This window comes from Calliopsis andreniformis, chromosome 6 (assembly GCF_051401765.1).
Source record: "Calliopsis andreniformis isolate RMS-2024a chromosome 6, iyCalAndr_principal, whole genome shotgun sequence".
Taxonomy (NCBI): domain Eukaryota; kingdom Metazoa; phylum Arthropoda; class Insecta; order Hymenoptera; family Andrenidae; genus Calliopsis; species Calliopsis andreniformis.
The window spans coordinates 3,324,486-3,351,556 of record NC_135067.1 but is presented as its reverse complement, the minus strand read 5'-3'; the positions used below and the strand labels follow the sequence as shown (position 1 = coordinate 3,351,556).

Genomic DNA, 27,071 nt, shown 5'->3' with positions numbered 1-27,071 from the left:
ATCTTCATATTCTTAAGATTAAAAATGGTTTATCATATTCCTTCTTGAAATGAAATTCATACTCCCTAAAAAGACTACGTCATGTAATAACTAACTAAAAAACTGTCATGTAATGAAATATCATTATTTGAAGTGACTGTAAAAGAGAGTTATTTTTAAATATATATAAAAAATTTTGTATTAGCTAATGTCTGTTTTCATATTCTTAAGACTGAAAATGGTTTATCATATTCCTTCTTGAAATGAAATTCATACTCTCTGAAAAGACTACGTCATGTAATACCTAATTAAAAAACTGTCATGTAATGAAATGTCATTATCATTTGAAGTGACTGTAAAAGAGAATTCAGTGAGTTTTTACAATTTGCCAAAAAAAACTTATGAAATCAATCATTTTTTAATGGCTTAAGGTACTTCGAAAAACCTATTGACGAACTTTATACTTTGAAAATTTAAACATCATTATGAAAATAAATTTTTGTGTACTAAATAAAAATCTTAAATATTGGAAAAATATTCTGCTCCTTTATCTCATTACATTTTAGTGTGAAATCAGTAAAAATCCTCTAATAAGTTCGACAGATATTGATTCCCGCATTTTGTTTCATAAAATAATCAGTGAAGTATTATACGAATTAAAACTGAAAACTATCGTAGTAACGTAGAGTTATCTATTAAAGGTTTATCATATACGTATATTTATGGAATTCGAATTAAGCGTCAAAATGCTGACAGAGTTATTGGGACCATAAATGTCACACTGACAAGTGAAACGAGATTCAGATTTCACATCCAATCTTCCTGGTATGGTAAAGAATCTCCTCCTAGAGATTGCGGGATTATCTTCGAAAAAGGGGTCGCGCAATTAAATTATGCAGGTGGTGTGCCAGGGACTGATTTAGGTGACACCGCCGCGATTAGGTGGCCCGCTATTCGTCTTCAGATTGAATGATTAAGAATAACATTAAATGCGTTTTAATCATTACCGTAATATGAAAAAACTATAAGAGCCAAAGTGCAAACTTTAATCAACTTAGTTCAGAAGTAAAACAAAAATTTTCGTGTGAAAAGGTCGAATTTTAATCAAGATAGAGAAAATAGCTCTTGATTTAATTCCCACTCCTCCATTCTTAAGCTATATGAAATCCATCTTCTAAGATGAATTTTTCATGAAAATCAACTATCAAGAGATGCTGTTAATTGAAAATCGCCCGACCAAAAACCGTCTTCCATTCGATATGCGAACGCGTCTGGAATTCTAGCTTCGAAGAATTTTTCGAGGGGATCGTTAAAGGCGCGGAAGGACAAGGGAATTTTCTGCAATACCAGAGAGACGACGCATTGAAATTCCACTAGTTGACCCACTTGGGGGAGGGAATCGAGAGATGTCCATACAGCGAAGAAAAAGGTGTTTTATGTACTTGGCTGGAAATCTTTAATACGATAACGGAATTAACTTCACTTTTTGTTCAATGTGTTTCTAAGAGCATTTTTCTTAAGAGGTAGCTGGGAATAATGCTGTCTCTAATTCCCCTTTAAAATGTGCCGTTGGGTTTGCTTCTTACCTACAATGATAACAGAAATCGAACAAAATAGAAAACGTTTGTTTAAGCAGAACGAGACACAATTCGGGATAGTTCAGAGATTGTGATTCTTCGATAAAAACAAATCGGGATTGTGATATTAATTTTTTTTTCTTGGCATGCTGCTTTTTCAAGGAAGGTGACTCTGAGGAGGGGGGATTCGGATTTAATGGTGTCGCTGCCAAGAGCAGGAACTTCCAATAATTTTCAAACCTGTTTTTCTCGAAAACAAAGACTATGGCAAGGAATTTCACGTTCGACTTTAGTTTTTTCCGAGTGAAGTTTTTGCTTTATTCGTAGGTGCAATATACCTAGCGTTAATAGTGCTGAAATTTGCCAGTTATTCTTGAACTAATTCTAGATTGATTTTCTATTCTCATTAGTTTGTTCTATCAGATCTATTTATTTTCATTAATATTCTATCAAAGACGTTGCGTCTATTATGATACCCTACACACTGATTCTAATTTAAAATAAACCTAGTCTGTAATCAATTTCCGTAATGTATTGATATCAAGGTGTTTTCTTCATTTTAATAGATTCCATTAGAGATTTTCGTGTATTCAACTTCTTGATGAATGATTCAATTAAAATAAGTTTTCTATTTAAGTACACTTGAAGCACATGTAATATTAATATATACGGTTGTCAAAAAGGAAACAACTTTTATTGTTCCAAACTTAAAATATTTTTGTAAAAGAATGTTCTTTCACGATCGTGAAAATGAATAGGTATTATTTACAGTTTTCTCACTCAGTGTAAACGTTTATGTACTAATGGAACACCTAATATTTTCCAGAAAAATAGAAAAAGTATACCATATACAAGAATGTACAAAATATCTAACAAGGTTTCATGTTAAGCCGGTCCTACACACATAGCGAATATTCCCGAATACGATTATACCCGAGTATAATCAATGACGAGTTGAATCTCCCACACTGCGTGCTCATGTGTCAGATAGCCTCATAATGAGTGTTTCAGGTTCTACAAAACCACCCCTTTTTTCTAGTAGATCAAGGAGGTCAAAGATTTGCACGTCAAAGTTAACAGCATCTCTATTCCACTACGCGTAAACAATGAACTGCTTGCGAACACATGCGAATTGTAACGACAAAAATGTGCAACTTACCTCTGTAATAACTAGCTCGATCTTTCCCAGTCTAAGTGTGTTCATGAGTTTGATGATGAGTAAAGGATCTAACAAACTAATGCGACTTTTTCCAGCGGCACTGAATCCACAGCGGATTGAAAAAACAAATATAAAGTACGAAGAAGACGCCGCGAAAAAGTTGCTGCCCTTGCGGAAAATTCACATTGGTCTGTGGAATCTCTATAATTTTTCGTTTATATAAATTTTGTTTTATAAATTCTACAATTTACTCACAACGAATGAAAGATGGGCTCAAAATAATTTGAGTAGCACAAGTTATTTTTTCATTCTCTATCACTATAAAAAATGAAATTCATTATTTTATTACTAACCGATTAATATTATTTTCAAGTATTTACTTACATATCATGTATTCCATTTAAAAAATATCTATTGAAGAAGAATCAAATTAAATCGTAGCAAAGAATTCAATCTGAGGTATTTTTGGAGCTGCTTCGGTAATTTTAGTCATTTAATTTAAGCAACACGTCCTGCATATGAAAGAGAATATTAAAAATAATTTTATAGATTTAAAAGAGTATTGATCTAGAAAGGTTTGAGAAACACTGATTTAACCCTCGGACGCCGAACCTTGGGTCAAAAGTGCCCTTGAGCTGCTGGCTCTGCACATGAATGTAAAATAGTCCACTGTCCTAGGGTTAACAATTAAAACAAATCAACATTTAGACTTTATTTCTTCAATTCTATTTATAAAATTATAGCTTAACGTAAATATACCCAATTTAAATATAGATAATTTGTTACTCAACCAAAAACTTCTGTTTCAAACTCTTCAAGTTTGGATCCTACAAAGTTTCATTTTTTCCAAAAAGTTCCAAATTACTTTCCATTTGAGGCTAACCGAATTTAGTTCAATCTTTTACCCGACATCAAGCTATACGAGTCTGGAGTCGTGGCTGATTCACATCTGCATGTTTGCATAGCTGCATTCACAAGATTGAAAACGCGCGAGTTGCATGAAGAGAAGCGGAGAGACCTTTTGGGGCGACTCGACAAATGTTACGCGCGGAGTGCTCGTTATAATAAATAATTCACAAGTATTTGTCGTAAATGGCTACGGCGGGAGGGGAAAATGAAAAGCACGAAATTTCATGGCTCCGCGAGCGATAAATCTAACAAATGCTCGGCTCGACCGCAACATCGTATATTTTGTAACCATTGTAAATCTGGTAAATATGGCGCGCTTACGAAGCGTAGCCACTTCGAATTACGATAAATTGTGTATACGTGTATTGATCCTACTGGCTCGAATGGTGAAAAGACCTCTGACGAAGAACACTGGTCAAGTTTATCACTGATAGCACGTAACCTGGTTTCTCCAGCTTGAAAAAATATTGACATCACTTTTCGATAAAATGCTTGAAACCAATTTTTCAATAGTAGCCTTGTCGTCGCTTATTTGTGGGTAGTAGTAATTTTTTTGTCAATCCATCCTTTGAACTCTAAGAGTTCTTCGTTGCTTTAAGGTTCTTTAGTCAATATACGTGCTTTAAGGTCAAAGGGATTAACTTAAATTAAAGATTGTCATGCTCCGAAGATTTTAACTTCGTTAACCCTAGGGAGCTTGAGGTGGATCAAAGATTTCTACAAATTTTTAGATAACTTCATTTTCTAGATAAAATAATTCATGCACGATCCATTTTATGACATGTCCATTACTTTTATATGGGCTTCCTGTTAAGGACTTTGATGATATAGAAATATGTATATTGCATAATGCAGCTCACATAAAATTAAAGATTTTACTGTATCATTTTCCTGGCTTCAAAGTCGTTTAAAAAACATAAATTATTAAATTTTTCAATTTTTGCTCCATTTAACGAAAACACGCTTCATAGAGAAAATTTGATCTTTAAACTTATTCAGCATATGCAGTCTAATATCTATACTTTGCTATAATTACGAAGGATGTATCTCTCTAATTATTAGAAAGGGTGTTTATAATATGAAGATAATAAAAATATTTTTCTTTCAGGAATTTATTTTATTTTTACAGTTTTAAAGTTTTGTTTAAGTAACGTAGACATACCTATTCTCATTCTACAGTTTTTCCCTTTTCCATTATACCTACTTTATTCATTTACAAAAATTTGAATACTATAATTACGACATAGCAGTTACGAGACTTACTAAATTTATTTATGAAAATAGTTTTATTAACATTGTTTATTCTGGATACTCGAATTTCCATTGAAAACGATTTTAATTTCAGTAGGTGACTTTGGGTGCCTTTACCCTCAATCTCGTAAAAAGGAAAAATTCCTTCCAGGTATCGCGGTCCAGTAATCGATATTCACATCTGCCAACTCTTATCGGAAAGATTCTTCTCTGTTCTCTAAGGGTTTTCGAAATATTTATTTAGTAACCAAGCTGTAACAAAAGTTTTGGAATTGGTGGAACGTAGCAACGTACATTAATAATTATAACGTGAATAAACTTACCGTTTAGCTATTCCCTGAGACGAAGTCTCGTAATCCGACCTATCCCTCCTCGTCTATCACAGCACGCTCAAAAACGGCGCGTGAAGTAATTCGATATTTTGCCTTGCAGCACAACCGTTTTCCCTCGTAAACGGTGAAACGCGCAGTTTCTTGCTTGTTTTTCCATGATTAAAGGGTGAAAACTTGGTTTTGCTGTTTTCTTTCCCTGAAATGTTCTATCCCCCTACGCTTCACTGAATCAATTCGGCCGACGAGCAAGAAGATCCTTATTTCTGGGAGCAAATATTGATACTTCTAGAAGTTGAAGTTCGTGCATGCTTCGTCTCATAATGCAGATTTCTCGATGGAAGAATGCTTCAGATAGGTCTTTCCTCGATTATTTGTTTTCTCGTCTTTGTGGATCGACGAGGCGGTAGCAGTCGTTACTTTTTCATCCCGCAATAAGGTTGGGACAACATTTCCCTCGCTTTCTTCCTCGTTTTACCTTTTATTTTCAGAGGAGTGTATTTGAACACGGGTTCGAATTTATTCAGTAAGATTTGTTCGGCGTGAAATTTCACCTATAGGATGTGATAATAAATCTTTTTATTCTATTACGTTTCTTCGTTTGCCTTACCGCACACCGTGAAATGAAATTTTTGATTTAAAGTTTCTAATCTTGAGATAGGTTAAATGACATGTACATATTGTTAAAATACTAATTACTCCAAATTATGGATATATGTTGTATATGCTTAGCTTTTGGATTGATTACTTCTAGGTACAGTGGCTTCCACTAATATTTGCACAGTAAAAGTAAGTTTGCTTTTGAAGCTTTATATTATAAATAACTGTACGATGAACTGTAAAAATACGTTGCCCCACTTTGCAGTAGAGCATATAGGTGTCTAAAACAAAAAATACTGTCGGCTTGTTACGTGTTGTTTAAAAATTACAAGAAAAGTCGAGGGAATGCAGATTCTGATATCAGACAAATATACGCATACTTCTTAAATTTTAGTTGAAAGACTAAAAAAACGATTTGTTTATTTTTATAACCACTCGTATAATATAAAAAGTAAAGAAAAGGTATGTAATTATCTAAAAATCAGTATTGATTGCTTACAAAAGAATTTATAATAGATGGTTGTACATGGCTTTCTACCTATCTATCAACCTTTTAATTTTATTTTTTTTTAAATTAAACAAAATAAAAAATTGTTCGGTTCAAGTAGATAAGAACTGTCAATTTACTTTTATATTTTCATACCTTGTGACAATCTTTATTATTAGTAAGAGGAAAGTTTAATTTTGTAGCATCTCGTGTCTTGTTTTTAAAATAAAAAATGACACTTTTATTTACTAATTTTGAGAAAAATAGTTTTAAGTGCATAATATTAGATTTAAGAAATTTCAAATCGAATTTCTTTCATAATAAGGTAAAATTTTTATTACTGAAATTAAAGCTCAATATAAAGTAGAACATGTACAATTTGTAAAAATGTATACTCTAATAGGTTTTTAATCGAAGATTTTGTTTTCAAGATATCAGTAATTAAAGTTTTGAGAGAGACAACTTCCACCACGAGCAATTCAAAGTTTGCTATAACCGTTTCATGTTTTCCGATAAATGCAAAAACTAATCTGCAGGATGCAGTTCTATTCATAACCTGCAAAAAAGTTTTCCCTTTTGAAGGAAATTGCATCTACACTGACTTTGAACCATATTAATGTTTTTAAATATTTTAAGATGCTATTTAAGTTTGTCTAAAATTAGAAAAGTTTTCAACTAGAATCATTCGAATACGATTATCTTCAAACTTAAAATTTAGTGAAGCACTTAGTGACTATCATAATAATTTCATATAGAAATTTAAACTTTGATAATGTTGGAGGCCATCGAATAAAACTTATCAAGATAGTCATAATTAAAAATCACATCGTTTAGATAAAGTTTAAATAACGTTTTTGATGGGATCATCAGAGGCACTAGAAATCCATAAAAATAAAGTACCTACTACTCTGAACACGAAAACGTTTCAGTTTATCGCTTTAACGTTAGTAAAAAGTTTAATATTCTGGAAATGATATAGTAAAAATATTAAAATCTCTGAAGTGCCTAATTAACGAGTAATGATATTCGTGTCAAATGTTAAAAATTTCTTGAATAGAAAATAGTGAAGAAAATACTGCCTTTTTGTAACTTCCAAAATTGCACAGAAAAGGTTTCTCTCTTTTAACATCCCGCAACACGACATCCTTTATCCAGCTAACCGACTCGTTACACCGAAATTCACTTACGCAGAACATAATAATTCACCGCGGCGAAGTGATATTAAACTCCCCCATAAACGCGAAAATTCTCTGTTGACACGAATCAGTCACATTCTGTACAAAATCGTTCCGCAAATTCTATTAACGCCCAATCTATTATCGTGGTTGATCAAGTATCGCTTTGCGACGACGCTAACAACGAAATACGCCACTCAACTACGCGGGGCTTCGCAATTTCTTACTGCCCCTTTGTAAGAAAATTAAAATTTGTTTTTAGGCTTCTTGGGATTCGATTACAATGTTCCAATACGTCAGAATTAAGACGATTTTTCGGCCTAAACTTTTAAAAATTCTATCTTTTCTTAGATATTTCACTGTTTTAATGGTTGAATAAGATGCAGTTAAAAGGAACTTTCAAACTTCTAAAAATTAGCAAAGTTTTAAGTGTTAAGTGGTAGCTATCGCATAAGTTTAATATCAGGGACTTAAATTTAAACACGATTTTCGTTACACGTTATTTTTTAAACTAATATCTGAAAAAGCAATTGCATATTTTTGAGGAATGTACAGTTGTAAAAAAAATTGGTAAAAAATGCTATATGATTTTTAAGTGTCAGTAAATGGTAAAAGAATTGTTTGTCGTTTTCATAGGATCACTGTCTCAGAAGTTTCGTGCAATTTAAGAATAAATTTAATTGTTCTGGTTCAGATTTGCAATAGAGCGTTAAACGTTTTACCGTCCAAACCAATAGATCCAATATACTGTTACCGGTGTAACAGGATGAAAAAGCCAATTACAAGCTGCATGTCAATTTTTCGAGAGGCTCTCTGGCGACAGAAGCAATCAGTCGTTTGAGCTATCGGCTTCACAGACTTCGACGACCGTCCCCTTCCCTTTTATTTCATCCCCTGTCATGTGTCTGATGGGCAAAATCAGGGAACGATGGAGGCCTCGTCAACGATGAGCCTCGCTGGCAACTTGGGTATAGGTTAGTTGACGCCTCTGCGAAGGGATCTGCGACATCGGACGTTTTCACAAGAAAAATTGTTTTTCCCTTTTGCTTTTGCGCTCACCACTCCTACTCACATTCTCTTTCCCCAGATAGAACGATGCCGCTGTACTTGCCACAGATGCATTAGCGCAAGAGTTTTCTTGATGATGAAAAACAACTTTTTACGTAGTTGCCACATTTGGGGAATTCGGTGTAGGCTGCCACTAGTGTGTTCCTGGCACATTGTCATCTCTGATTATTTTCATTTTTCCTTGCAGAGAGATGACGCGCAATAACTTCGTGCACAGTTCACACTGTGTTCGGAATGGTTTTCAGAGAGTGGTTTAAAACGTCGCGTCGCTCGGGAAATTTGCAGGTGACATTTATCATAGTGATGACTTATGTAACATTGTATAGCGAATAACTGCTTTTTTATGCAATCTGCGTGATTCCAATTAAACGTGTAGTAAAATTGTGAAAACAGGTGAAACTGTTAAAGGTACGACTGTTTGAAGCACTACGAAAGTTCTTGAATATAGTTATATGGCTATGAAAATTAAGAGAAGATAGTTAATCGTTATCCAGAAATTCATCTAAGTAACAAGCCAGGATAGTATGAAACTTAAACATTTAGAACTTTAAGAAGCTTGATAATTGACTAAAAAAGTGGTAGGGATATCAGATGTAGGTGTGTCTAAACCTGAGGCAAAAGTCGTAACTGTAGCTGTGCATTTCTTTATTTAAAACATATTTTTGTGTTTTCTGCAGAAATCACAAAGTAGAGACATGTGAAAATACTTTTTATTATGTGAAAATACTTTTACTATTTAATGTGTAAATTGGGTCAGAGTTTTCTCAGCGAAAATTCATATTTTTGTTATGAATCACATAATATTTAAATTTTTAAGAGTTAAAATAATCAACTCCGTGAAACAAGAACTGGCGGTTTTTAATAATTTCAACGATTTTTCTTATGGGTATTTAAATATGAAATGGAAATCTTCGAAAATTCTTTGAGAAAACTATTAATAGAGGAAAACTACTCCTTACAAGTTAGTTTAAGGGTTGATCGGAAAAGTTTGGGATTTGGTCTCAGGTTTATTGGTAAGATTAGACCCTTACGTAGGCAATAAAATCAAGAGATCGGTAGATCCAGAAATAGCCTTTGTAAAGGCTCGACTCAAACTCCTTATCATTGTCACACTTGAAAATAAGAAAAGAGAATTGCTATTCCATCTATTGGCTCTGTGAATTTATTGTTGCTACATCTACAAAGTGTTACGTATTGCGTAAAGACATTTTTTCCTTTTCTTCTTCTTGTTTGAGTTGAAATCAAATAATAATTGTATAATATACATCCATTTTTCATTGTTAGGAATAGCTAAATCGTACCGTTTTTTAATTTATCACAGTTAGAGGAAACTGAAATTTCATATGTGCCATATACTAATATATCGTTTTTTTTTTTTTTCATTTCATGATGAAAGTCTTGTATTACATATTGTTTACATTTTTATTCTGCAATCTATATCCAATATTGGTTCATAACTCTACCCAAATTAAATATAACATTTGATCTCCCTTTGTGATCTCGATTCGCTGCGATTAGAATATCAGATATTGCTATATGTGAACCAAGTGAGCAATAAAATATGTTACTTGGCAAGATAACCCTGATATGATCGAAATGGTCTGGGGACTGTTCATTCTCAGATTAGGCATCGTTCAGCCACAAAATCTCGCGTTGGCAGATCGTTCATGGGAAGCTGGCAGTTATCCTCGAATACCTTTACCTGACAGACGACATAATATCGTGGCACTGTCACCCGGAACCCTTGGGGAGCAATCTGACGAAGCCACTGTAATAGGGCAATTTCTTCGAGAAGAGAAAATGGTGCCAAGAGATTCCTCCTTTTGCACCTTTTGGACGACGTGCCCTCAAAGTTTCTTGTTTCGAATCTCCCCTTTGCCTTACCCTGTTGAATACTGGTACTGAATATTAAAGGATTTAGTTAAGTTCGAGCTACCTGATCTGAACGATAGAAGACTCCATCCTTTTGGAAGACGAAGATCCTTGAAATAAAGGAACAGGAAAGAGGAAAGTGTTTCAATGATGTCTGTAATATTACAACTCTGACACACTCGAGTTTCTTACAACTTTCAAATTACAATGCACAGCAGGATGGAACAAAATATAAAGTCAGACTTTCTTTTATTATCTATGACTTTTAGTAATGGATGAAAGTTACTTTCCCGTAATAGTAGTTAACATTTTAAACTACAAGCTTTACCAATTAATTCTCTGAAATGCTGTAAACTACGCAAAGATTATAATTTTTGTTAATTCTATAAACTTTATTTAACTATTTTTTCTATATATTTTTTAGATTTTAAAATATTTTATAAACTAGCTCTTACTTTAACTTACAATGATATTTGATTACACGTTATGGTCTTTCTATAAAGTACTATACTCAAAAAGCTAAATTAACTGCCTTGCTACATAAGTTCTCTTTTAAAACGAAACATAAAGGATCATTTTTTATCTTTAAACTATATTTCCCTGGAAGATACAAACTTTTTAACCCTCGGACAGCGGACTGTTTTACATTTATGTACAGAGTCAGTGGACTCAGGGTCACTTTTGACCCAGCGTTGACCGTCCGAGAATTAAAGTATATTTTACAGAAGAAAAAATAAAAGTTTTCAGACTTATAAGACACATTAAAAATTGTTTTAACAGAAGCTTTGACATAAATAAAGGCAAATTGTGGCCACTGTTAAACAATGGTCACACCCTTTTAACTTTTTGTTTATTCTACCCCGGAGTACAGAGTTATTAATGCTAACAGAAAGAAAAATTGCTTTTTGTTACAGTTGAAGTGATGTTCCTAATATGGGGCATCAGACTGTGTATCGTGGTGAGAAAAACCCCGTCAGAGTTCAACGAGAGTCGATTCATCTCGATGGCGATTTACAACGAATTTCTACTGTCAGTCTTCCTCAACGTCTCGATGTAAGTATCTCGTGAAAGCTTATATTCTTCATACTATATCTGGAAATATTGCACCAAATCTCTCGTCTTTGATAGACATCTTAAACCTACAAATATGTCAGGAGGTGTATCACATGAAATATTATGCGTTGCCTAAAAACTTACCAAAGATAGGTAATAAATTCTCTACTACCTTTATAGTTTTCTAGAACCTTATAAGAAATAAAAGTATTACAATGAACTAAGGATATACTTCTATTCATGCGACGTTAGGTCCAATTAAATAGTATTCATTTTTTAAACAGAATAATATATCAATTTGTCAACTTTTTAATAAAGATCGGTTATTGTCATAATATTTTGTGCAAAAAGTTTTTTACATTTTACATAATTACGAGGAATTAAAAAAGTTGCAAGTAAAATTTATTGAATGATTTTAGAATCCAGCGATATTAATGCATAATTATGTATACAGTATGTTCGGTTTAAATGCATACAGGTGGTTATTTTCGTAAATATTAAAAATGAAAAGAAATGTTTCAGACAAAAATTGTATGGTATCAAAAAGGATATACTGTGATAATAACAATTTGACCTTGCAATGACTTTGGAGAGCCCTGTGAAGGTTACATTTAAATTTTTTAATGGTACCCTATATTTTTGGTTACATATTCTTGTAGCTGATATCGAAACGTTTTCAAAACACTACTTACATATGTATTTTGCATAAACAATCGTTGAGTTATTGTCTTTCAAGTTTAACTACTTAAACTACTTTTTAAAGTAGTCTTCAACTACTTTTCTACAAAGCTTCCACCATTATTCAGACACTTATTATAAACGGGTACCAGTTTCTATTTCTGCGAGTCATAAAATGATTCCTTCTAAGATGAAAGACAGGCATTCATAACGTCTTTGATATCGTCATCTTGCAATTAATGGAAACATCGTCCACTGAGGAACATTTTCAGATGCAAGAACAGATAAATCTCACTTGGTGTTATAGCACAGTTTAATAGAAACAAAATGTTTTAAAAATAATGTTTGAACTTTTTTTTAAATAATCAATCGAAACTTACTATTTGAACACGCCTCGTACATTTACAGAACAAAAAATTAACCTTTTAAATTTAGGCTTCAGAACAATAGCATTAGAATCTCGTACATTTACGGAACAAAAAATTAACCTTTTAAATGTAAGCCATAGAACGATAGCAGTAGAATCTCTTACATTACCTTATTATTCCCAGCTTCTTCACAGAAAGCGCTTTGTAATACGTTCATATGATATTCCTCATAAAATTTCAATATATAACTATACATATATATGCATACATGCAGTAGATCCGAAATAATGAAGCTAGCTGGAGGAAAGGGAGACCACGAAATGTTAGATGTGTCTTTAGGTGGATACCATACGATTTTGTAATTCCTTTCTCTAACAGTAACAAGGACGTGGGAACGTTGAATTTCGAAAAGGATTCGCCAGAAAATCTAGCCAGCAGCGTGATATACCAGTCAAATTTATACAGAAACCCGGCAGAATTCATTCCAAAGCAGAGCGTCGAAATAAATGTGGAAAGTACGGGGTTACTGTTTCGGGTCCGATTAATGGTTCGGTGTAACGAATGGCGGTAGGATTCGTTAATTAATGTGGACATCTGGGATTGTTAAAGATAAGGCGGTGGAATTGCTGCGCGTTCTAATCCCCCGACATATTTGCTTTTGCAGAATAAATGTAGCAGAAGATTTGCAAATGAGGATTTGAAACAGCGTTACTTTCTTATTTTAGAATTATCGTTGAAAAAGAATTTGGTTCGCGTACGAGAAAAAATTCAATATGAACGCAAGTTTTTTGTTCTTTATCTAGTTCACGTTTGCACGTTTTTGACAAATTTAATCAGTATAAGTCATTGCTGATTAATACTTTGAACTTATCCTCTTATAATAAATATCGAAATATCTATTAACAACACAGAATGAGAGAGTATAAAAAACTAATGCTATTTAGACTAAAATAACGTGCCGAAATAGTGGAACAAGAATTAGACCAAGAATAATTGATTATTCAAAACTGTCAATGGACTTTTTCTGCACTATACTCTTTGCTTTCTCGCAATTCTACTGTACTGTTCATTCCTTGTATCCTCTGCTTCTCAAAAAGTATACAATTTAGGAAATATTGGATAAGAAAATTATTCCTTCCACCAACGATGGATTCAGTATCAATAATATGAAATACGCACGTAATACGAGATGTGGCTCTATTTTGGAATCTTAATAATTAAAGAATATTACCAATTGACAAAGAATATAATTAATTATCTTCTTCATTTATTTTGAAACAAGTACATATTTTACAGTAGTCCAATTAGCTACAACATACAATGTGTTTGACAACAGGTGTTAGAAATTTTAAGGGTTACTATTATTATACACTATGTTGAAATAATACAAAAATCAAGAACAACGAAAATGCACTTGTTATTTCGTTTCAGAGTTATTAATTATTGAGAAAGCATCTAAAATGCGCGTAAAATTTGTTTAATTTAGGATTTATTCTACTGTCGATGTGCACTAGCCGCGTCAGATATCGAGAAGTTAGTAGAATAAGTCCTAAGTCAAACAAATTTCAAGCGAAATTTAAGCGTTTCCTCAAGAATGAATAACTCTGAAAGGTAGCATTGAAAATAATTGTGTTATTTTTTATTTTCATCCTATTTAATATGCAGAATCACCTCTTAAAATTACTGAAACTTCTTATCGGATACTCTGTATAAAATACACTAAACAATTTATCCTAAAATTTATGTTAAAATTGTTTACGGTAGAAACCCAAGCGTGTAACGCTGTGATGTAACAAGCGCATAGAAAATTGACGTTACGTCAGTTAGTTAATCAATTTTCGTTCACCTGTTGTGTTCGTTCCCTAGCTTGAAATGACCGTCAGTATTTAAATGCAAACGTTGAGCAGCGAAAACCTTTAACTTCCTACTCTTACTTCGGGTTTCCTTTGTGGCACATTGAATCCAATGTGTCGAACGCATTCGCAGAACGTGTAAAGCTAACGGCTTGCAAAATGTTAATTTTAATAATATATTTCGTTGATACTTGACCGTGTTCGCTGCAAACTTGAGCAGAACACCTGAAGCTATTATGTCACGATGCAAGTACTCATGCTCTGCAAAAATAATTCTAAGAGCCAGCGCATTGCCTGGCCTTGTAGCCAGCGTTTGAAGTCATATCATACTAAACCAAAATCATCTAATATTATGCATTGCATTTTCTCTACAACCAGTCTCAGAACTAAAAGAAGAAGAAATTCAGACAAAAATCTGGACCACATATAGTCTTGGTTCTTTGGATATCTGCCAATATTGACTCTAAAATATTATATTATGACGCAGATCACAATATGTATACTAATTCACGTTTTAATATTTAATATGAAAAATAACCATGAATGACTTAGATTAAGTAGAGTTATCGACCAATTATTCTAAGTAATAATATGTGCAAAGTATTTGAAAAAGTTATCAATGGCAGATTCCGTTAGTTCCTCGAAATTAATAATCTTTTGTCACCAACCCAATGTAAATTTCGACAATATCGCCCTACAATGGACTTACTTACCAATGTGCATACAAATATATGCGACGCTTTCCAAAGAAACGAGTCTCTTATTACAGTTTGCTTGAACATTGAGAAGGCGTACGAGATAGTCTGGAGACCGAAAATCATCAACTCCCTCATAGAATTAAATATTAATGGACCTATGCTATTCTTTATCATAAACTTTCTTTCGAACAGGTCTATTGACATGACGTGACGATTAATAATATACTATCTGATCCAATGGAAATCCAAAACGATGTACCTCAAGGCTCGATGCTCAGCGTTATGCTATTTTTACTTGGAATCAACGACATAAAACCTCTCGTAAATGTTCATGTATTTACTGACGACCTCACTCTAACGTATAGTAGAAAAAATATACCTACACTACAAGAAGCTTTACAAGCACCGATCGATAATCTGCAAGAATGGTTCTATAGGTCTGGTCTCAAATTTTCATCTCAGAAAACCTAATGCATTTTATTCTCCAAGAAACTTCATCAAGATACCCCAACATTATATGTATGTGGGCAATAACAAAATCAAATTCGTTGATAACATCAGACTCCTTGGACTAATTTTTGAGTGGCAGCTACCCTGAACTTCCTACATAAAACACTTAAAATATCACTGCCAACAAAGGTTAAACATTATCAAAATGCTAGATAGCCACAACTGAGGCTCCGATCAAGAAGTCCTATTGAAAACTTACCAAGGTTTAATCAGGTCTAAGACTGACTATAGCTGTATCACATATAACTCAGCGAAACTGCATATTCTAAAAATGATTGATCCTATTTGTCCAGTCCTAAGGACTGTATTGAAACTTTTACTAATCTTTAGACCTATAAGACCATCGTGAAAGAGCTAAATATTAATTTGCGAACCCGTAAACCATCAGACCCGATACCTCTATTTATTTTTTTCTTTTTTTATTTGTTTATTTATCAAGGTCACATCCACCTTCCGGATAGTGACCACAGTTACAGTTTCGTTATCTTAATGTGGAGAACATAGTTTGCGTAAAATTATTTTTATATTAATCCAAAAATTCCAATGTGTTCGAGAAACTTTAATACGTTAATGCTGGAATTTTTATCTTTGAAAAGTTCTCTTAATTCGCCGTTGATTTGATGTATTCTTCTTTCTTGCTGGTATTTCGCACATGTCGTGAGAATATGCTCCATAGTGTCCGGTGTGTTGCATACAGTACAAGTTGATCGAGTTTCTCTTTTTAATAGATACGTGTGTGTGTAGCGAGTATGGCCAATTCTTATTCTAGTTAAGGTAACTTGATGTTTTCTGTCGAGTGAAAGAGCAGGGCTTATTTCAAATATGATACCTCCATTTAGTTTCGATTGCTTTATGACTATTACCTCGACCTCGCGTACCGCACCATTCGGATGCCAGATGCGACGGACTGCTTTAAAGGGACAATGCCTATCCTAAAGCATTGTTTCTTAAACTGCAAAAAGAAATTGTTAATACCGAAATCCCACCACTTTACCGTAGTCACTAAGCCAACCCACTCAGAAACACGACAACCAATAGAAGTACATCTCATCCACCACCAACTTTTCCAACCCCCAACAAAGTTTGATAAAAACCTGGACACAGTCGAAGCGAAAAAAAGCAACTCTCGAACGAACCAATATCACAATTCAGAACTTGTCTCGATCTGTGTAATTGTGATCATTAAATAGTTGTGATTTTTGTTGAATAATCGATATCCGTTCAATTTACGACCTGTCACTTTCAATGAGGATTACATTAAATGATTAATGCAATCCAGCGACCCATGCATCGTCACGGACAAGTGTATTGGGCCTTACAAACCCAATAGATTCTAAAAAAGGGAATTGCGGTGCATAAGGGACGCAACACTATTCATAACGCAGCACTGGGATTAGCTATGGACTTATTCCACACATGCCTTATAAGTGGAATACTATTTGAAGCTGGTGATATGTCACTGGAGCAGAAAGGAAAATTTTTGAGTATAAAGTACGCACTCAAAATGGCTTCTACACCCAGAAATCCGACTTTCAACTATATATTCGATAACAAATATTACGAGTTATACGTGAGAAAATTAAAGCTACCATCACCACTGTACGATAGAATAAAAAAATACGTCCCCATAATTGCGACGCAAAAAACAAGTATTATCGAAAGAAAACAAGAAAAAATTCCCCCCTAGCGTATCAAAATTCCGAAAATAGACACAATTCTCGCCAACTATAGAAAAAATCTTAGATCAAGCCTTGAACATAAGAGCAAATTTCTAGAACTTAACAGCAAATACACATCTTATAAAAAATTGTTCACTGATGCATCTAAATCTAACCAAGCAGTAGGATACGCCACTATTATAGATGATAATATTATCAAAAAACGTCTACCTATACAAGCATCCAGCTTAACCGCTGAAGCTTATGCAGTACACGACGCCCTTAAATACGTACACACTTCTGATTCACAAACCACGTAAAAGAAACAAAAACGAAATCATTAGAAATACTTTAACACTGTACACAGAACTTGTTTCTATCAATAAGAAAATATCTATTATATGGATTCCCTCGCATCAAGGAATAACTGGGAACACACACCTGTATTTGAGAGCCAAAGAAGCAGCCACCCACCAGACCGAACAACACCTAACTCCTATTCCATTTCAAGAAATTATCCATTACGAAAAAGAAAAAATTAAAGAAGAATGAAACAATATCTGGAAATAAAAATCAACAAAAATCCATAGCGTAACCACCAACTTTTTTTAAGATATCCCATGCGGTAACATGAGTACGAAAAAAAGAATTGTTCTTTCTTGACTGAGAACTGGTAATTGCAGGATAACCATGAATTTATCATAAAGAAGACAGACTCTTCCCTCTGTTGCGAAGCCCCACTCACAGTACACCACTTTTTGTATGACTGTCAAAAAATTTCTGCCGGACGTCTCAAATTCAAAATTAACATACTGCCCTCACTTCTGTAAAGTATGTTAGAAATACCATTGAATTCCTCAACGAAACCAACCTCTTCCAGAAAATTTCAAGTCATTGAGGAACCTCGTCGCTAATGACCTTGTTGTTGATGCAACATAAAACTTTCAGTACAAAAATAAAAGTTGAAAGATTTTCCATTTTCCAGTACTATTATTAAACATTTTTTATAATGAAATTGCAATGATGCTGCCATATTGACACTGTATCAGTTAAGAGTTAATTACAATGATGGCGTGCAAAGAACATGTGCTCTAGACTTGAATTACTACTTAAATCTTTCTCTAAATTACAATTGGTAAAACGTTCAGACAGGTTTACTTTCTTATATTGCAATAATCTCTGGATTCCAGCCAGGTAAAGAGGTAATTTTGTTTATGTGCCAATAGTTTAAAGTCGTCTGAGCTACTTTAGGTTGATAGTATTATTAGAAAGTGCGTTTAGTTTTAAGTCTTTTTTAAGTATCCTACGTTTTATGTATCTACTATATATAGTGACCTATAATTTTTAGGAGGATGTTCTAAAACGTAAAAATAAGGCTGCAATCTGATATAACAAACAGTCCATAAGACCTTTATGAAGAAACTATAACAACAATATGAAATGTGAAGAATAAAATACAATACAATTACAGAACCTCGATTAAGTGAGTCTCAATTGTTTTTAATTTGTTTTATTGAGAGCTATGTCTGTTCGATATAATAGCAATAAGTATAGTAGAACACGGATTGCGACTTAAACTAAAATTTAATAGTAGTCTAATGAAAACAGTAAAATTAGCCATCAACGCTGGTTTATTGAAGTTCTACCGTTATTTTATTTATGTTAAATTAACACAAGACAAGACGAAATACTTAACGCTTTGTGTTATTTATTAATATTATGTTGTTGATTTGACTGGGTGTAATTATACAAGAAACTAACTCATAGTGCACGTCAAATACAAGATTTTCGTGCTAAATAATATATCAAAAATAGATTGGTCAAGGGGATCTGGGCACTTCCACTTCCTGCCACATAACATTACAGGTTTAGAATTTTACTCATGATACAATTTAAAAGAAACGATTTAAAATACAAAAATATCTACTCAAAACGTATGATTACGAGAATCAACATCGCATGTGAAGAAATTAGAAAAAATCGCGACAAAATTAAATTTACAATAATAGTATGTCGACATCAGACTCTTTCAAATGATAAAAGTGCTTCATATTTTTATTACAACTTCTTAATAAAGAATTTCTGGGCTTTTTATTACATAACAGTTTAGTCTTATTTTTACAGATAGATCACATCGTCAAAATCTGTATGAATATCTGTAGGACGCTCTGTAGGTACCTATAAGAATTTTCTAAACTCTGTTAGATAGCTATATAATTACAAATCTACGTTAATATTTTGTAAAATAGGTCCTTACAAAATAAACACTAGATTACGTACATTAACCCAGTATGTATCGATTTTTTCGTAATATTGTGAGAAGTGCTTCAAGTATCTATACTCGAGCTTGCGCATTAAGGGATTAAGGACAAAAGCTGGATGTTCCTAGCAAAATTCAATGAGAGAACAATTTTAGTAAAACTTTATCTCTGAAGCAAATTCTGAAAGCTTGCTAAACCTATTCACACTATTGTACTACTTCAACTTCTGTAGTCTACGAAGACAACTGAAAGTTCTACATATCTCCAGCTCTGTTTCGTACACCTGATCATAGGTGCTAACTGCTCCGTCGTTAAAGTAAATAGAAGAAGGTAACGAAATATTTACATATTTCGCAGAATTCTCGCTCAGTATTTAATCACGCGCATAATTACACGCAAAGACGAGGAGCTAACGCGCAGTTTCAGCGGGTAACGGTAGAACACTTAAAAGGGAAGTCTAACGAACAGCAAGTTGTTGAGGGAATTTGAATCTCTCGTGAAAGAGAGAGCGTAAAGGCAAAGTTCGGTCCTTCGTCTCTTCAGGAAACCCATGTGGCGGCAGGAAAACTTTGGAGCTACTGCGCGAACTATCGCTACTGTAGAAGCTGGTGAATACTGATGGACACAAACGTTGCTTGAATAGTTCCTTTGCAAAAAGATAATAGTTAGGAACAGAGATAGGAGATAGTAGAAGGTGGCTTATCGTATGAAAGTGTCTTTAATCCACTAAGTTTGATGGATTATAATTTGATTACTTTTACATGCAATAACTAAAGCTTCAAAGACCAGCTTTATGGGGAACTTGTTAAAGGAACATTTGAAGGATTATATCATGTGTTACAGAAAATTGATCTCTATGTACCTTAAGCCTTTCACCATAGGGAATACATACAGTGCCCTATATGTTCTTTCATAGATGTATGAAAACAACTGAAAACAAGACTACTATTCATTTTTAATGAATATTTTATTTTTATGCATTCTACTTAATAAAAAGGAGTATTTTTGTATCGCATAGTTCAAATGGAGGAAGATCTGTTAAGTTTAAAGATATAAGATTTCGAAGAGTAGGTGAAGCTATAGAAAAATAGCATGACAGGTCCAAGTGGAATTAGAGAATAGGTTGAGAAATTCTGAGGAAACTCAAAATTATTAAATATTGAGAATTTCCAGAGAATTTGGAAAATTTTTGGTTGAATAAAAATAAAATTAAGTTCAAGGGAAGATTATTACATAGAAAGGTTTCAGCCAATAATAATTGAAAAAATTAAATGACGACTTAAGGAAAATTTAACAAGTGATTATTTTTTCAAACAGTAGGAGCAGAAGGAAGTACCTACTGATGTATTTATACAACTTTATAAAAAAAGTAAGGAAATAACAAATGTATCTAATCAAATTTTTTAAATTGCCAAAAGGATGAGAAAAATCTATTTATCTATAATCCCTAAATTTTGTAAAAATTGTTATTGCATAGGATACAATGTAGAATCTCAGTCCTCTAGGTTTCAGTCCTGTAGAATTGTACTTTTATAATATGTAGGCACATATGGGCTGGTGAACATGTTAAAGGAGGAAGAGAAGCAAGAACCAGAACCAATTTGTTAGACTAGATCCTTTAAATTTCCAAAATAATTTCGTTTGTAAATGTATCAGTAATATAAGCAGGTACCTTATTCCTAAAGGGTCATTTCATAAACCACTGAATGCAACAAATCATAACAAATTTCAGAATATTTCAGCAAAGTCAAACAAGCATTACACATTCAACAATTTAAAAAGTAAGTTTAAAAGATTCATCAAAGAGACCACTTAAAACGTGTTCTTTCATGACCAACTGCGAGTCAGACATGAATTCTACAGGGAAAAGAGATATTCATAAAACTTTGGTCGTATAACATTTTCTGGCTCCTCTAATTAGTAAAACGTGCTTACCACATCCAGTCACGTGTAATTTAATCCAACTAACGAATGTACACCGTTGATTCTCTGAATTAACTAGACACATTGAGCTTTAGTAAGATTCCAAGGTATATAAAACAGTAAATTGAGCGAAAGAAGTATCTCAATTCAAAAAAGAGACAATCTCGGAGAACGCAATCTTTCTGGTTGCAGGTTGTTCTTGCAGTCACCGGCCAATCCAGATTTATTGTACGTGATATTTTTCTGTCACACCCAACTTACCGTCACACTGCTACTGTGCCTCATATTCGGCAGTAAGGTAAGGCTGATCGATCTCGTATTTATGTTTTATGCCATCCACGACGTGAAATAAATGACCACGTATGATGGGACAGGGCAAAATCGTGAATTCTAGAGCCCTGGGAGGTTGCGGCAGCCGTTACCCGCGCAGCCCGGAAATTTATTTATTTCACGGCGTGCATATTGATCATTGGAAACATCAGGTCGGGGTCCGTGAAAGTTGTAAAGTAGTTATGCGCAAACAGCCGTTGGATAATTTATTCTTCCCGAAAAATCTGGCGGTATGGACATAATTATTGATACTTACGGATAGCAACAAAGCTTTGCAGATTACTAGGTACAATACAACATTTAAGTGCTTTTCTCGTTAGATATCGGAGAAGGTCTAAATTTACCTGAAACTTAAACCTATAAGATTGGAATTTATCTAGAATCTGAACCTAGACCTATACAATTTGAGGCTATTAAGACGTAGATTTATAGGACCTAAATTTACCTGGCATCTAAACCCACATGTTCTGAATCTATTTGAAACCTAGACCCATACAATTTGAGGCCATTAAGACCTAGATATATGAAATTTATAAATACTTCAAAGTTACATCCATAGGACTTAAATTAATTTCATATCTAGAACTACATATTTTAAATATATCTGAGACCCTGACCTATATAATTTGAATCTTTTTAAAATTTAGATTCGTATGTGATATAAAGTCTATAAAACCTATTTTGATCATGATCACGCTTTTTTCTGAGCTGTAAAGTGACATAATGTGTCCTATATATGTATAGGCTACATACTTCATGCGCTGATTTTTTTCCCGCAAAGCATCAGACTACCCAAATCTAATATAAAATCTAATCTACTTACTATTCAGACTTGTATGGTCTAGAACTATTTGGGATACAAGCCTACACGATTCGAGTCTATTGGAGATCCAGATCCATAGAATTTGAATTCGTCTGATACCGAAACTTAACCCTTTGCACTCCGTTGTCGCTTCTACGAGGACATTCTAAGATAAGTTGATAACTCCGTTGTCGCTGCTGTGGCAACATTGTAATATAAGCTGGAAAACTTCACGAAATGCGCAAAGATAAAAAAAGAGATCGTGTTGTTTGCTCCAGCAGACAGAAGAAAGGTGAAAGACACAAAACCACTGCATACTACGATACTTGTCCTGATAAGCCAAGAATGCACCCTGGGGATTGTTTTTCAAGATACCATAAAATGAAGAAATTCAAAAAATAATATTTATTTTTTGTATTGTTATATTTTTTATATTGTAATTGAATTAATAAAACATAAATTTAAAATGTACACGCTTTTTTTTTTAATGACAAAGTCAATCTCTCACAGAGGCACGCTCGCACCATTGTCAATACTCCTGGTGCAGTCGACAGCTTATACTAAAAGTTACTAAAAGATCATATTAAAAATTGCTCGGAGTGCAAAAGATTAAAATGTGTGTATCCTTATGATCTAGACCTATTCAACAATAGTAAGAGCTTGCAACCTCCTAGGTCAAACTTGGGCACATTTTAGAGAATATTGTTTGAAATATTATTTAATACTCATTAACTTATTTTATATCTACTTAGTTTCTGAAATGCATTCATATTTTAAGGAATAATTTTGAAGATAATGATTTTCTTATCTTCAGGAGCCAGACAATACGAAATAGAAACATTTTGACGATTATCTCCTTTCCTGGTTTCAAAGTGAGATAATCGAATATGAAAAAATCGAAATCTTATCCATATTTAAAACTATAGAATCTAAATAGAATTTCAAACAGTTATCTCTTATAATTATTTTGAATACAATTTGCCCAGGTGTGTTTTCAGATTCGTAGAAAATATTTCAATTTTTACCTCGAACCGGAATACGATGTCAACCTCCGAAATTTTTCGCGTTAAAACCGCTTGCGGTACTTGAAAAACCATATGGCCGTTACTGAAAGTTGCCTGTTTAATATAGGCATACGTGGTGTTCCGTAGCGGGGGCAAGGACGATTCGAAACACTCGGGTGCCACCGGAAAATTTTTAGGAAAAAGCAGCCGCCCAACAGGCACCAGCAACCAGACGAATTCGATATCCCTTCAGCAAGGAAACTTCACTGACGAGAGCGACGGAGCCACGGTAAGAGCACTTCGAGGTACCACCCACCCCCACCTCCCCTTCTGACCTTTTTTAGATTCTCACCGCGGCACCCCTTCACGAGAAATGTGTCTTTAATGGTACTATCGCGTGTTGCTCCATATACCATCGAAACGAGCTGCTCCCCTTTAAGGGGAGTGCAATCTCTGTCGTATCACATTGTGCAAATTTTGCCGATTATTTAGCAATTAAGCAACGACCGCGCCCTTGAAAAACGTAACTTTAATGTAACTTTTGTTAGATCTATCTCTCAGAATATTTCTCCTTCAAAAGGAAAATATTTTAGAGCATTAATAGTGATATAAAGTGAAATAGGCTTTCTCCATTTTGTAATTAGTGAAATTAAGATACCAATTAAGTAATAAAATTGGAGTAGATTAATTTTTGAGAAACATTTTTGTACAAGCTTTGAAGCCGATCTTTTCAAGGAATCGCTATGACTACTGAAAATAATGTACCTCGCTCGTTACTGGAAAATTCGTTAAAAATGTTCAAAGTGATGGGAAACGATCATTCTATAAATTCACGTTAACGATTACGCTGGAATATAGGTATTATGAGTTACTGGTGGAAGTCTCCGAAAATGGACAAAGAGATGAAAGCAAGATTTAAATACGACCAAGCAATTAACGTGGCGGTCGCCCGTGCGCGCTCACACACTTCAAAGAACCCAGCAATTGTGCGGACGATATAATTTTACGACGGGTGTGCATCAGTTTTCCATTTAACAAACCTGGTTTGCTTTTTAAATTTCATATGTAACCAAGGAAATTCCGAAATATTTGGTTATTATCTGTTGTACCGTATATGAGAATATTACTGCATCATTAGCACAAAAGGTATGTTGATGTTTCCGTTTAAAAAGCTGTAACTTGTACACGACGACATAATTTTAAGCGAGGACGCAGGTTTCTATTAATTATTTTAAATTTTATGAAAAATAGTAGGGTTACAGGAAACATTCTCGTGATTCATAGAGGACTCGTGTAGCCTGAGTCAGACTTAATATAGGCCTAGACGTAATCTAGACCATTTTATATATTTTTTTAATCTTCTGTTAACATGGTTGCACGAAGGAAAAAGTAATTTTAACAGAGACCTAATCTAGACCACCTTATATGTTTTCTAATCTTCTATTAACATTTATGCATAAAAGAGATAAACAATCTTAATTTAAAACTGATCCAGATTACTTTATACATTTTCTCATCTTTTGTCAACATTTTTCAGTTTAGATCCAACTTAAATAGCCCTATGTACTTTCTAATCAGTGAATTTGTCGAAAAACCGCTCCTTCGCGGATCTGTACGGGCTTGAAATATGTTGTTGAAGATGAAATTTTGGGAAACTTTTTCCCTTACATGTATGCCGTGGCGGTTGGCTTTAGTTTTCGAAGTATAAACAAAAATGTTTGTTTCATTAGGTGAATTTTTGAGACTATTCTGTGACGGATTTAAACGAGACCTTTCTTAATGTTTCAGTTGTGATATAATAAACAGCGAGATCAATAATAAAAAAGTACGGTTTTGCCTCGATGACCTCAAAAAAAATAGCGTTAATATTAGCGTTAACCAATATGCGCCAAGAGGAAGTTGTCGGTCGGATATTGCACATCGTGTGCAATGTTAGTGAAAAAGAGTAATTGGAACTAGTCTGGGCTGGATTTTTTAGCGGGAAGGGGTTTGGAGAGAGGCGTCAGCCTCTATCATAGTGGCAGATTAATATTGAATTAATAAATTTAATAGACCACTATCGTAACATAATACATTGAATTTCGTGGTATCGCTATTATAGGAATATACCCCTAATGAACTGTAAGTAATGGAATCTGATCTCTCAAATATAATGGTACTTTTAAACCAAGCAAACGAATGCTCGTTCTTTCCCCCACTTCAGCAAAATTCAAGCGACAGGAGGATTTTTTTATTCACTTATTAATTAGTAATAGTTGAATTTTGCTGCAGTCTGAACGTATTATAAGACGACACGGGGAGTAGAAATTCATCGAACATTAAAAACGTTTTTGTCTACAACTCGAAAACTAAGGTCGACCGCCGCATACATGTAAAGGAAAAAGTTGCTGAAAATGTCATCCTCAATAACATATTTGTACCTCGTTTGAATTCGTGAGGGAACGGTATTAAGTTTACCTTCTAATCTTCTACCAATTAATTTATTTCAATCTTGTATAATTTTTCTAATGTTATATCATTCATGTAACCTTATATATGTCTGCAGCCCATTATTTTGCAAAATAAACTTTCTATTTCACAAAATCGATTGCATGAACCGTAGAGGAAACACCCTGCAATATCCCACCACATCATATAGGCAAATAGCGATTAACAGACATCAAACCATCAAGCGCTGTTGTGTGAAAAGCCGATTAACAGGCCTACATGATGCGTTAATTACGATATCGACATTAGAGAAACCGATTTATTGACAGTCAGGCGGCTTATCAGTCTCTATTGAAAGTTTGAAGATCATTTAATATTACAAAGCTTCTTTGTTAGAATTCTCTTCTTTGACTACGTCATCTTTCTTTCTTTATTAATTGAATTAAACAATATAGGGAAGGCTGTGGAATTTTATATTTATATTCTTGGTGCAAAGCAAATCATGAGTATCCCCAGTTCTATCAAGTCTAGAAACAGAACCTCAAGAACTATTTAAAGCTCTTAACTCATATTTTTCTTCTTGCATCGGTAATGGTCGGGGCTAGAACCAAGGACCAATTACGTAGATAAAAGGAAAGTGGAAGGAAATGAATATTTCAACTGACCGAAAGCCAGGATTTAGAATTGAACAGGCTAATGTCTGAGATGAGGAACGCCATGAACGAGCTATTGAGTTCGATGGCCTTTGAAAGCAGAGCTGCAATTAATTGGGGATCAGGTGCCGAACTGAATGGACTTTCGCCTCTGAGACTCTTTATCCAAAGAGAATCACATAAATGACTAACTAGGATAAATAAATGTACGTGGAATATGCGATGTCCATATTAGGTGTGTGAAATACCGGATGTCATTCAAATATGGAACATTTAGTTATTACAAATAAATCCTTGTTTGGCATGGTTCTATTTTTTAGTGTAGCATAACAGACTTCATGTCCTCATTAAACTTGGTTAGCTTCTTTTAGCGCTTTGCCTTATTAGCGAGTTACACTCGTGATATAAATTGTGTTCCAAATATTAAAGTAAACACTATTACATCGT

General features: G+C 33.8%; 1 protein-coding gene across 1 annotated transcript in view; it reads left to right on the top strand.

Moving 5' to 3' along the window:
• LOC143180498 (metabotropic glycine receptor) overlaps nt 1-27,071 on the top strand; it is a 259,155-nt gene that overhangs the window by 224,644 nt on the left and 7,440 nt on the right. The window contains exons 9-11 of the mRNA XM_076380259.1: nt 11,321-11,459; nt 21,601-21,706; nt 23,672-23,833. Coding sequence (XP_076236374.1) covers nt 11,321-11,459; nt 21,601-21,706; nt 23,672-23,833 — 407 coding nt within the window. The remainder of the gene's footprint in view (nt 1-11,320; nt 11,460-21,600; nt 21,707-23,671; nt 23,834-27,071) is intronic.